The sequence below is a fragment of the Plecotus auritus genome (genome assembly GCF_963455305.1).
Source record: "Plecotus auritus genome assembly, chromosome: 8".
In the NCBI taxonomy this organism is placed as follows: domain Eukaryota; kingdom Metazoa; phylum Chordata; class Mammalia; order Chiroptera; family Vespertilionidae; genus Plecotus; species Plecotus auritus.
Genome location: NC_137782.1, coordinates 162,667,755 through 162,681,367, shown reverse-complemented (window position 1 = coordinate 162,681,367; position 13,613 = coordinate 162,667,755). Strand labels below are relative to the sequence as shown.

Here is a 13,613-nt window from a genome sequence, read left to right as displayed (position 1 = left end):
AAACCATTAATGTTGGTAAGACATTTATCCATGCCAATTAAAATTTGCTAATTTTTACTGTTGTGTGATAGGATCATTAGTTGTTATTAATCATTAGTTTTAGTCATGTGTAACATGAGCATGCTGATTTAACAAAATGGGTTGAAATACAAATCCCATCTAATAAAAGAGTAATATGCAAATTGACCATCACTCCAACACACAAGATGGCTGCCCCCCCATGTGGACACAAGATGGCTGCCACAAGATGGCCAGCAGGGGAGGGCAGTTGGGAGGGACCAGGCTGGCAGAGGAGGAAAATGGGGCAACTGGGCCTGCAGGGAAGGGCAGTTGGGGAGGACCCAGGCCTGCAGGGGAGAGCAGTTGGGGGGGACCAGGCCTGCAGGGGAGGGCAGTTGCGGGGGGGACCAAGCCTTCAGGGGAGGGCAGTTAGGGGAAATCAGGCTGGCAGGGGAGCAGTTAGGCATCAATCAGGCTGGCAGGAGAGTGGTTAGGGGGCGATCAGGCTGGCAGGCAGAAGCAGTTAGGGGCAATCAGGAAGGCAGGCAGGCGAGCAGTTGGGAGCCAGCAGTCCTGGATTGTAAGAGGGATGTCTGACTGCCTGTTTAGGCCCTATCCCGGTGGGATCAGGCCTAAACGGTTAGTCGGACATCCCTCAAGATTGGAGAGGATGCAGACTGGGCTGAGGAACAACCCCCCCCCCCCCCATGCACGAATTTTGTGCACCGGGCCTCTAGTCTATAGTAATAAAAGCGTAATATACTAATTAGACCGGACGGCCAAATGACCATTCGGACGACCTTCCGGACGAAGCTGGGGCTGTGAGGGCTGAGCCCCTTGCACAAATTGTGTGCATCGGGCCTCTAGTGTAATCATAAAGCAAAGCCCTTATTCCCACCATCATTAATTCAGGCAGTTGGTGGGCAGACTTTGATAAGAGAAGCCAAGTCTGTTTGGGGGTATCACTTCTGCAATGGTTTGAGCCCTAAGAAGAGTGTCCACTGTGCTCTTGTCCTTTCAGTGCACTTGGAGGCTCCTCAGCTCTTCACATTCCAGCTTTTCCAGGAGGAGGATGTCTCATTGATTACGTCCCTCAAGTATGCCACCTGCTCACCAACAAGGTAAAGGTAACCCTCCTTGTGAGGCCTTCCTCCAGGGTAGCCTGCACCCAGCACCATCCCATTGAGCAGGCACCACCCTCTTCACCCCATCTTCTTAATTTCCACCTCCATCTAACAGCGGCTTTCCTACTTTGAGTTATAATTTATCAGTTTCTCTCACTATTTCTTTACCCTCTTTTTTCCTTTTTTAGGGATTCTGACCTCCTGTTCCACTGTTATCTTTATCTTTTAAATTTGCATCTTCCCTTTCTTGAATTCCCTTTATGTCCTAATTATTTGCTAAATCCACACCTCCTCAATGGCTTAAAATTTTTGAACTCCTTCGTTTTCTTGTAGTCCATGCGTGCATGTGAGTATGTATTTGTGTGTGTGTTTGTCACTGGTTAATATTCGGGCAATTCTGTAGAGCTGCCTTCATCTCCTGCTGCTTTTCTGTACTTCACGTGTTAATAGTCCTTGATTCTCCCTGTCATGTCTCGGAGCCATTTGCCAGATTCCTGCTTCTAGGGACAAGGTTTTCAGGTCAGTTGGGCTGTGGCCAGGCTCGCCAGATTATCTAAAGCTTTCTGTTAGCTGCATTAATGAGCCATTACAAGTAGCTGTGTTTGCATTAATGGCTGTTGTCAGATATCTTCAAAAAGTATGTCCAGCCAGTGTATGTAGCTGAAAACTGGAGATACTGATTCACAAGCAACACTGACTTTCTTCTCCTACGTGAACTGACTCCGTTTGCTTAATTCCCAAAGTGTTGTTTCCTTTGCTCCTATTGATTGGTTCACATTGCCTTGAAAAATAAATCTTTTGTCTTTCAGTCAAAAGATAACTCAGCTAAAAAAAAAAAAAAAAAACAGCTCATCTCTACATAGAAAATATCCTAAGAGTACAATAATATTTCAAAAGCTTCAATATTATTTTTTAAATGTCAGAGAAACTAAAACCTGGCAACTCTGCAGTCTGTGGGCTTGGCACGGATTCCAGGGTATTTAACTTTCATTGAGTGGTTGCTTCTCATTGGACCAAATTCCCCAGCCTCTACCCTCCTATGAAGCTGATCAGAGGACCGCATTCTTACTTACATTGTGGGACTTTGCACTGCCTCCCAACCTGTGTCCCAGTATTACAGAAAAGAATGCAAATTTGGTCTTCCAGAACTGAGTAGAAAGCCTTTTTAAAGCTCTCCACTTGAGATTAATTTCTAGTCATACATTTTTCTCAAAAAAAAAAAAAAAGTATAATACATTTCCTCAGAAATATAAGAATCAGTTTGTTTTTCTTATCTGGTTCCCTTTCATTAATTTTACTTGTTTTTTAAAATTGATGTTCTTCTGCGTGCTACTAATGAGGACAGTATGGCTGCTTTTAGAAACAATCTCTTCTAATGAATTTCCATAATTACGTTGGAATCTATCTTTATAGCCAGTTTTGTTGTGGGTTTCGGTTAAAATGGTTTTCTGTTTTTAAAATCAAGTGTACAGAACTGTTTTCATCCCTTTTCTAAACAAAGCCACTTAAGTAAACTTATCATCTGTTTTTCTTTTCCCAAAATAACATTTCTGATCCTGCAAAGTAAGCACTGTTTTTATAAATTGACATAAACCCCCATTATATAAATAGAACTGTTTTACTTTTAAAGGGTACAACATGGCTATCAGTACCAATTGTGTCAAGGTTATTTCAAGCACTTTATCTCAAGCTTTTGTGAGCCATGGAAACACATTGTGGCCACAGCCAGTATAAACAATTTGGGGGATCCCTTTCTCCCACTGTTTTTTGCAGCCATTATAAGGACATTAGAAGGAACGTATTTTTGTGTTAGAAGCTGATGGTTAAATAATTAACTTTCAGATAGATGCCTAGCTTGCTGAGTTCACAGGTTTTTTTCTCTTTTTTAAATATATTTTTTATTGTTGATAGTATTACAGATATCTCCCATGTCCCCTCACTCCTCCCTTCCCCCAGGTCTTCACTACCATATTGCCTGTGTCCATGAGCTATGCATATAAGTGTATAAGTTCTTTGGTTTATCACAATTTTTAATAGAAACTGTCATTTGGGGATAACAAGGAAAAATAAAAAGGCAAAATAAAATCTATTGCAACACTCCTTATTCTGAATATTAAGATTAAAAAAAAAGAATTAAGCATTATCCTGCCTTTTCAATAGGAGGCATAGTTCAGGATAACCAAATTATTTTATTTGGTGAGAAGAAGCTCTTTACCGAGAATTCCAGCTGATAAATGCAGAAGAAATTATAGAATTCAAAAATCACCATTTTTTCAGGCCCTAATGAAAGACTTGATTCAGACAAGCATCTCCAACAGATACTGAAACTATGAGTGAAAAGTTATGGGGAACTAGATCTTCACAAGCTTCGAGAGGTTTGCCCATAGATTACTCGCTGTGATAATCTGGCTGTCATCACCTGAACCAGTGATCAAACCCAGTATTAATTATGAACTTTTCTTGCCAAAAAAAGTTAACCTGAATCTAATCACATCTTTAGCTCTAACTTTCAATTTATAGGAAATATAGAGGGTAGTGGGAAAAGGAAAGAATCAGAGAATCTAGAATGCAGAACATTCTACAACACAACTTGCCCAATCGCTTTGAAAAGTCATTGTCATATATGCATGTGCAGGCACACATACATGACACATGGCCACACCCCTAGGAGGTACTATTATTCTAGATGAAAAGCCTTTGATTAAATTGCCTGATTCCCTGCTTTAACAAAATGTTTTGGGGACAACTGGGAACTTTTGTAGATGGACAGGATTCCACATGAATTCAAAGAATGATTGCTGAATTTGTTAGTATGATAATGATACTGTGGTTATGCAGGAAAATGTCTTATTTTTTAGAGATGCATGTTGAAGTATTTATGGCGAACTATCACACTGTCTAATTTTCTTTGAAATGTTTCAGCAACATTGATTGATAGATTGATAGGTAGGTAGATGGCTAGATGAAGCAAGAAGACAAAATATTCACAGTTGCTAAATATATGTGGCGGGACTATGGGTGTTCATTTCACTATTATTTTTACTTCTCTGAATCTTTGAAACTTTTCATAATAAAGCATTAAAATGTCTCAGCTTTGGGTTCCTTTTCCAGGTGCAGTATGTGATCCAGGGATACCACAAGAGAAGAGAGTATATTGCTGCTTTCCTCAGCCACTTTGGCACGTGAGTCCTTCTTTGTTGCATCGTATGTCAGCAATGCCCTCACGTTCTGATGGCCCTGATGTGAGCTGCAGTCCAAAATCACTGGTCTAAGAGCTAAGACACAACATCAATCAGAAATAGTTTCCAGAACTTTCATGGAGATTTCCTTTTCAGTTTAAATTAACCAGCACAAGGCTATTAAAAGAAATGGTTCATATATTTGATCCTTTTTTGGTATGTTGCTTCCATTGAAGCTTCCAGGAAGATTTTTTTTTTAGCTTCTTTAGCAGATAACAAAACGGAATATCTTCCCTGACGCAGCAGCAGGGGCAGCCCCGCATGCAGCAGGAAGGGTGCAGCCTACACGCTCGTACAGAGCCCTTTCCAGTTTGCAGAGCACTGTCACCTCCCTCAGCTCATGGGTGTTAGGAGGCGAACCAGGCAGGGGGAGTGACACATCTTCCTGATGAAACCTTGCAGCTTTGAGAAGTCTAGCAACTCAGCAAAAGTTATACAGGGAGAGAGTCCTAGGGTGGGACCCGGCTTCTCAGGGTTGGGTCTCCCAACAGGACCCCACTCCCGACAGTGCCGCACAGATGACTCCTGCTTGGGATTAGAGTTGGAAGAAGGCACTGGAGGGGAAATGGGCAGCATGGAACTGCAGTGACAGGACAGGCATGTCCCACTGCTGCCCCTGTGTTCACCCCTTTCTTCCTCCAGGGGCCAGGGGCAGTGTGCTGTGCAGCTCCGTCCTCTACGTCCCCGCATGTGGTGGCCGAGGCCTCACCAAGCTTCTGCTCGGGGGGAAGGATTGCTCTTTCCTCGCAGGCTGCTCTGATGATGCCTCATTCTACCCATTTGGGGAGACGGAGCGCTAGGGTTTCATAGTCTGGGTACAACCCACCATATTTCAGAGAAGGTTCAAAAATACGTGAAAATACAGTAGCACAAAATTAAAATTTTAAACAAGTAAGTGAAGAAACTGGGACAAAAGGAAAGTGGAAATAGGAAAGAGTAAATGAAATAAGGTTGGCCATCCCATGAGTCTTTAATACTTAAGATTTTTTTCAGCTTTATTTAGGAGCGTTTTGAGAAAGTACTTATGATACAAACAGTAGTTAAGAAATATCTGTTAATTTGTAAGATCATCTTTAGTATATATCATTGAAAATGCAGAAGCCAGCAGGGTGACCTCTAAAGTACACGTGTCCCAGAGTGCATGCCCCACCTCACTCTTGTCGTATAAGAAAAATATGAAAATTGCATTTTCTTTTGTTTTTAAATCTCATTCTTTGAAATGTACATTTTTGCATATGTTTTATTATGCATATAATGCAGTAATACTTGTATGAAACTAATTATATATAGATACTACTATAATACTGGACTATATAGGGTGGTGAAAAGGTAGGTTTATAGTTGTGAGTACATTAAACACAGAATTTATTCTTGTATTATTTATTAATTATTGTATTATTTTCCATACGAACAACTGCAAGCCTACTTTTGCCCCACCATGTTACATGACGAAGAGGCATCTCTGTTGGTTTTTGCTTAGGGGATGTAGGACCTAAAAAGTTTAAATATCAGTGTTGTAACATAATGAGTATGTTATAAATTCATGAGAAGAAGTATAAACTGGTGAATAAGATTGTTGATTAAGTCAGAAAATCTAAATGATATGCACATGGTCTTGGAGCACATCACGTAGCCTTCAGTGTCTGAGTCCCTTTAGCTTTACAGTGGGCGCAGCTGTTCCTTCATGTTTGTACTTAGACTGGGCGGCCATCAGCATTAATGGTCTGATTGGCCTGACTTAGCCAGGAGAAGGCTTCTCTGAGGACAGCAGAGGCCTTCTGCGTGTGGGAGAGAACATCGATCCTGTCCGGGTGTGCGAGTAGTGCTGTCATGGTGTGACATTCCCCACGCTCTCAGCTCTGGAGGAAATGGCAAGTGAGCCCACCGAACCTTGCCAGGCCCCTCCGCGGTCAGGAGCTGCTCTCCCACCTGAGCCCAGTGTCCACCCAGCCAGCATTGCCGCTTTGTCCTGCGCCCGGTGGGGAGGGCAGGGGCACAAGTGAAGGATTCCGAGTACCCTGGAAGAAAATAACCTATAACCCTGGACTGAGTAGCACTGCCATTGCTCACTGCTGCTCAGTGCCAAAGTGAGAGTGGGACTCACGATCACTGTAGGACAGTGGTGTCCCTGCTGCCCTGATCCCAATCTGTCCTTCACTCACAACTAGTAACGGACATTTGCATAGCACTCTATGGTTTAGCTTAGCACTCTGTGGTTTGTTTTTCACAGCCTGCAAAGAAGGTTGGAAATATTATGTTTGTTTTATAGATGAGGAAACTGAGGCTCCAAAGGTTAAGTGATTTGCCTGCAGTCATAATAGTCAATGGCAAAGCTGTCACTTAAACCAGCTGCTGTCATTCCAAATCTACATCCTTCCGTGGTAGCACTCACTCACCCTAAATGCATCTCAGATTCAGTAACCCTGACTTCATGAATATGTTCTTTACTTGGTTCTATTTTCTTTTATACCTTATTTTTATAAGAGTTTTTGTTTGTGTGTGTGTATGTTTTTATTACTTAGAGGTGTCGTGGAATATGATGCAGAAGGCTTTACAAAACTCACCCTGCTGCTGATGTGGAAAGATTTTTGTTTTCTTGTACACAGTGAGTATACTTTTGCTATTAGCATGTCAGCATGCACTTGAAAATGCGCTAAACCACATGCAATAATGAGTATGAGAACCTTTACTAGTAGTGTCCTGACTTGGTTCCTTTTACTTTAGTATATTTATATCTTAAAGGTAAGACAATGTTTTAATGTATTCTCAAACTTGCTTTTCAGTTTTATTCCACAGAGTAGGTGTATTTAAATGTTTGTTGTATTATGTTAATCAGCCAATCAATAAGTGTTGTTCGAGCTTTCTCTTGATGGATAATTTGGAGTCTTGTTTGTTTATTTCTTTGTTTTATAAGAACCAGTGACCCGCCCTAACTGGTTTGGCTCAGTGGATAGAGCATCGGCCTGCAGGCTCAAGAGTCCCAGGTTCGATTCCAGTCAAGGGCATGTACCTTGGTTGCAGGCACATCCCCAGTAGGGGGTGTGCAGGAGGCAGCTGAATCGATGTTTCTCTCTCATCGATGTTTCTAACTCTCTATCCCTCTCCTTTCCTCTCTGTAAAAAAATTAATAAAATATATTAAAAAAAAAAGAACCGGTGACCCACGGTGCCAGGTTCAAGTTGCAAGTAATCAAGACCTTTATTCTTTATTAATTTGGTGTGCAAATAGACCAGTCTTTAAGCTCAAAGCAAAGAAGTTCCAGCTCTTTCAAGTCTAGTTACAGAATAGCAGTGAGTTTGGGTTGACTTCACTCAGTAGCTACAACTGCCCTAGACCTTAATAAACTCTCCGGAGGAAGCAAAAAGCTTTGGCCTATGTAGCCAGGCCCTGGGATAGTATAAAGATAGTGGGTTGGGGAGATTTTCCTTCCCCAGCAGATTGACCTTCTGGCTGTGATTTGCTTAGGCTGAAATGGTTCTTAAACTAGTTTGTCTCATCTGATTTCACACCGACAGATAATAAGGGAGGAAGCACTAAAATGTCCATAGGGCGGAGGGAGGAGAGCCTGTAAGATGACTGAGAGTTGGCTGTGATTGTCAGAAGTGGGTTCTCCCTACCTTTGAGTGTTTCCCGGGTAACCACCTAGCTGCGTAGCGCTCTGCATTGAGCTCCTGCCTATAGCTAGCCACGCACTGGGACCACCTTTCCCATGCACCTGGAAAATATAAGCATTACCACTTTGTGTTCATAATGTGCACAGATAAACAGAGTTAGAGAGGTGAAGACTTTAATCTTTGGCGTACCTCCAACTTATTACATGACTTTCAAAGCACTAGGACGAGCCCCCCTCTACTTTCGTTTTCTCATATGAACACTGGGGATCTGGTTGTTCAGTCCTGTGGAGACGTCGGGATATAAAGCTTAACCTACCACGCAGGGCCCGGTGGGAGAGGTAGCCTGGCAGTCCAGGCCTCCTGCAGTTGCCTCTTTGCTCACCATCTTCTATGGTCGTACAGGCACTTCCAGCCCCACATTTGATTCTGACTCTGTGTCCCTGCTTTGGTTTGCATTCTGAGCCACGATTCCTTGGTGAGATCTCACTTCCAAGTCGCCATATCCACTCGCCCCGCCATCTGATCCCAGTGATTCTGTTTCTAGCCTGTTGACCCAGCCCCAGATCCTGTTTGTGTCCTCGGTTAGTCTCTCAGGACTCTGGATGGTTGTCTGGGTGACTAGTCTGGTGTGATTTCCCTCGTCCAGTTCAGCAAGAGGGGTCTGTACCCTGCCTCCAACGGTGGTGGCAACAGTCCAAGTCCTTGCAGAGTGGCTGTGGGAGAGGGACACAGGAAAGGACAGCCGCAAACATCAAATGAGATGGATGCTTCAGCCAGTTTCTTTATCTCAAAGTGGCATGAAATCTCAACTCTTCCCTGAAACTTACTCTGGTTCCTATCTATGGTTCTACTTTCAAAGAACTGGATGTCAGATTATATCAGATATTAGGGAAAAGATATCCTTGGCATTGCTTGCTCTAACCTGTGTTTTTTTACGTGCAGCTCAGGGGCGGCCAGCAGGAGTGGTGTTCAGGGAGGAAAGAACATGCATCGCTCAGCTCCTGCCAGCTTTCTCTCTGTGCCTCCAGGGTCACAACTCCTTCCCTTCAGAAGCCCTTTTCCCCAGAGCATTTCCCCATGGTGCCATCTGTCCAGTACTTTTTCCAGTTCCTCTCCACCTCTCTGCCTTAGCTTCTCCAAGTCAGACATCTATGCAAAATCAAGTCCCAAGGTCATGTTTTCACTAAGTATTGATTATCTTATTCAGAAACATAGAACCCCCAGGCGCTCATGAGAGCAGTGACAGGGTCCTTGGATTCGTTTAGTTGACTTCACCAAGTGCTTCCTGAGGCTGCGATCCTTCCCTCCCCGGCGCTCACTTCTTGTCTCGGCGTCACTGCCTGCATTGGGCTCTTCTGGCAGATGAGACCTCATCTCTGAATCAGGGGACTTGGATGCTGCTTCCTGCTCCATCATTAACTCACAGCCTGTCTTTAAATAACTTGTTTCTTCCTTTTTGCTTCTTTCTTCCACCAGGACTTGCTACATCCGAGCGAAGCTTGGTTGGATAGTGTGTTTAATTCAGTCACGCAGTTAAGCATCTGACACTTACCTTCCTTTGGAAGCATCTGTTTGTTTGGTTACAACACCCCAGGGACCACTAGTTCCCGTTTTTTTCCATGATGATGGGGATGTGAATATGGGGTGGCAGAGATGTAATGATAGAACAGTGCAGGGAATTATTCTGAGAGCTCAGGAATGTGAAAAGGAAGAGGGAAGTGGCTGGCTCCACTACTCCATGAGGTTGGAGACCTGGCAGGACCCCAGGTAACATCCCTGCTCCTCCTTTACCCCGTTCCACCCAGGCCTGGGAAGAGTGCTGTCAAGAGGGCAGGTGCTGGCAATAATTCGGAGCATGTAGATGCTGAGGAAAGAGGCTCTGCTCTACGGAGAGAGGCGGCTCGGACCCCGGAGTGTGTGGAAGCAGCCATGCCCTCAGGGAAACAGGGTGCATACTCGGGTCTCTCGAGAGATTCTGCAATGTCCTGGCATCCTGTGATTCCAGGGTGGGGAGAGGGGTCTGTGGCTGTGGTTATGACCATGGAGCCTTTTTATCCATTTATTTATTATTCCTTCCTCCATCCATTATCAGTGGATCACAGGACTTGGTGCATTATCATGAAGCAAAATTACTTTGCTGTGTCTTCTGGCCCATTCTGGTCGTTTCACGATCAAAGCGTGGTTCAAATTAATTATTTGTTGTCGGTAGCAATCAGTATTAACGGTTTCACCTGGTTTTAGAAGCTCATAATACACCACACCTTCCTGATCCCACCAAACTCAGAGCATTGTCTTCTTTCTGAAGCAATTTGGCCTAGCAGTCGATGTTGATGATTGACCTGGATCAACCCAAGATTTTGTGCTGTTCTCAAGCTAAATCCACTTTCCATCGCCAGTCACAATCCGATGCAAAACAGACTTTCTTACGTGCCATTGAAGCAACATTTTACTGATGAGTTTTCGGTTTTCCATTTGTCTTTTGTTCAGTTGATGTGGCACCCATTTTCCTTCCTTTAAAATCCCATTGCTTGTAAACACTCCGAAATTGTTTGCTGAGCAACGTTGAATCTTTCTGCAAGTTGTTTTTGAGTTTGACATGCATCTTCATCCAATAATGCTTGTAATTGTTGGTCTTCAAACTTTTTCGGTTGACCTGGACATTCTTTATCTTTCACATCGAAATCGTCACTTTTAAAGTGTTTAAACCAGTGTTCACAAGTATCTTGAAATGGAGTATGTTCACCATAAGCTTCCCGAAGTATACGATAACTTTTTCTTCAAAATAAAGTAATTAATTAAAACTTCCCGCAAATGCTCTTTTTTTTGGCACAAAATTCGACATTTTTAAGTGTAAAAATAACTATGATGTTAACACCTTCAGCAAATTTGACATATGAAGTTTTGAAGCTTGCTGTCAATACAACAAAATAGCATACATATCAAATCACATATATATCAACGTATGTGTAACTCCATCTATTAAAAAAATCCACATTAATAACTGGTACACCTAGTAGTTCATGTGGCCTCAGTGTATGAGCTAGGCAGACTGGAAAGCGTAGTTCTTTAGCTTGGGCAGCAAATGCCCAACTAAAAATTTAAGTTCTCTGAGTGAAAGAGAATGGATATTTAATAAGCAACTACTAGTCTCTTTCAAACCAAGGCAAGGAGTGTGGACTTTGTCTAGGTTAAGGTCCCATCAGGAAATAGATGACACATCACACAAAACTTAGGAGAATTCAGTGGCAGGACTGTGTTCAAAGGTGTGGACAGGGAGTCATTACCTTCTCTAGGCCTGCATGGGCGAGAGGAGAGCATGGTTATGGAAGCTGGAAAGAGCTGTGACTGTAGCTGCAGGAAAGGGTTTCCTGGCAGGAGCTGGGGAGGGCCTTTGGTAGAGTAATGGAGCTGGTGATGTTACTTCTCTTAAAGTCTATTGCATATGATGTTGATATGCCCATCCCAGTTCTCTTACGTTTTCTCGGTGTATCTTTTCCATCTGCTGCTTTTTTCTTTCTTTCTTTAAAGTGTGTCTCTTGTAGACAGCACATGGTTGGGTTTTGCTTTTGTCGACATTTTAACCATCGCTCCTGTTTATTCTTAGAGTTTAATTATTGATATGATTGGATTTGGGCTTGCCATTTTGATAGTTGTTTTCTGTTTTTCCCATTCCATTTTTGTTCCTCTTTCATTACCTTACTTTGTCAGATAGATGATTTTAATGTGCCACTTTAATTCCTCTGTTGATATTTTTAGCTACTTTTTTGAGTTATTTTCTTAATGGCTTGTTTAGTGATTGCAGTATGCTTGTTTAATTTAGCACAGTCTACTTCAGATTACTAGTGACTTAATTCTGATAAAATATAACAACTTTGCTCCTTTTCATCCACCTCCTTTGTGCTATTATTGTCATTTATTACACCTACATGTTATAATGTAAACACAACAATATAGCTTTTGCTACTATTGCTATAAACAATACTATACTTTCAAAATAAATTAAAAGAATAAAAGGACTATGAGCTAAAGAACTACACTTCCCAGCTGTCCCAGCTCTTTGTATTTTCTCTGTCCGTTATGTCCAGTGTGTCTTTGGAATGGGCATATTAATGCTCAGGATGTTGGTTGCTCTGTTCCCGCATTTCATAGTTGTTACAGTGGATGCAGAGGGAGGGGTTTATTTGGTCTAGTGGATGATGAGTTTTTTACTCTGATTTTTTTTCTGTATTTTAAATTTAGATTTATTCATATTTCTCTTTTGGTATTGTCTTTATCTTTTCATTCATTCACTCAGTTCATCCATTCATTCATTCATTCATTCATTCATTTGTTCATTCGTTTTATGCTTAGATTAAGTCCAGAAAACAGTTATTTTCTTTTTCAAGAAAGCTCGGTTTCCCTAAGCTAGAGGAAATTGACAACTGCAGACTAATCTGTTAGTCATTTAAATGATTCTTTCTTCATAAGCCTGTAATCAAGGCCAATAAGTTAGAAATTAGGGCAGCTTTTGAAATTTTAAGTAAAAATCAGAGGCTTCTGTGTATTATGACGAATGCCCCTTCCATGCTCTGATTTTATTAGCTATAAGATTGCTGGTATAACCATGGAAATGATTTGCACTGATGAGGCACTGTCATTTCACCCTCAGAGGCAAAGCTGTCATAGGAGTAGCCACTCAGTTCCTGAGCAAGTGGTGTGGACTTAATCTCGTTGCCACAGAAACAATGGCCTGTGAGATAATAAGCAGCCACAAACAAGATGGCTGCTAGATAATTCAGATAAACCAACACTGCAGGTTTCCTCAAGTCTTGCATTCTTTGGGGGTACATATCATATTTTTCTAGAAATAGATTTGAAGCACAAGTCAGAGTTGGTAAACTGATTAAAATTTGAGACTATAATGTTAAGTCTTAGAATTTGTTTCAAATCAAATCTATAAGAAGTGTAATATTATCTTAAAATTAATGTGTTTACTTCAGATTAGGCAAATATAAAGATTTGTGGATTAATTTTATTATTACTATCCTATATAATAAAGAGGTAGTATGCAAATTGACCCCCACGCCGTCACAAGATGGCTGTGCCCACAGCAGAGGCGGGGTTCCTGTAATACAAGATGGCTGTGCCCACAGCAGAGGCGGGGTTCCTGTAATACAAGATGGCTGTGCCCACAGCAGAGGCGGGGTTCCCGTAACGAGCAATCAGCAGGGACCTGAGGCTGCATGGCGCCAGGCTGGGGCAGGGGACCTTAGGCCGCGCCTCCGCCCAGCTGGGCTTGACTGGGGACCTCAAGCCACGCCCCCCACCCTGGTGCCAGACCAGGGAACCTGAGGCCGCGCCCCCCACCTCAGCGCCAGGCTGGGGGACCTCAGGCTGCACCCCCCCCCCCCCAGCATAGCTTGACTTTGGACCTCAGGCCATGACCCCTGCCCAGCAGAGCTTGACAGGCGACCTGAGGCTGTAACCCCCGCCTGGTGCCAGGCCAGGGGACCTGAGGCTGCACCCCCTCCCCGGCGCTGGACCAGGGGACCTGAGGTTGTGCCCCCTGCTCAGCTGGGCTTGACGGGGGTGGGGCTGGCTGGGGCTGGATCTCGCCCAATGGGGGTGGGGCCGGCCGGGTCTGGGTCTTGCGCGAT

At 43.1% G+C, this 13,613-nt stretch overlaps 1 protein-coding gene across 2 annotated transcripts in view; it reads left to right on the top strand.

The window, feature by feature from the left end:
- BABAM2 (BRISC and BRCA1 A complex member 2) overlaps positions 1-13,613 on the top strand; it is a 353,761-nt gene that overhangs the window by 271,946 nt on the left and 68,202 nt on the right. For both annotated transcript variants that reach the window (XM_080685108.1, XM_080685109.1), the window contains exons 8-10: positions 1,022-1,121; positions 4,236-4,306; positions 6,886-6,968. In XM_080685108.1, the coding sequence (XP_080541234.1) occupies positions 1,022-1,121; positions 4,236-4,306; positions 6,886-6,968 (254 nt within the window). The remainder of the gene's footprint in view (positions 1-1,021; positions 1,122-4,235; positions 4,307-6,885; positions 6,969-13,613) is intronic.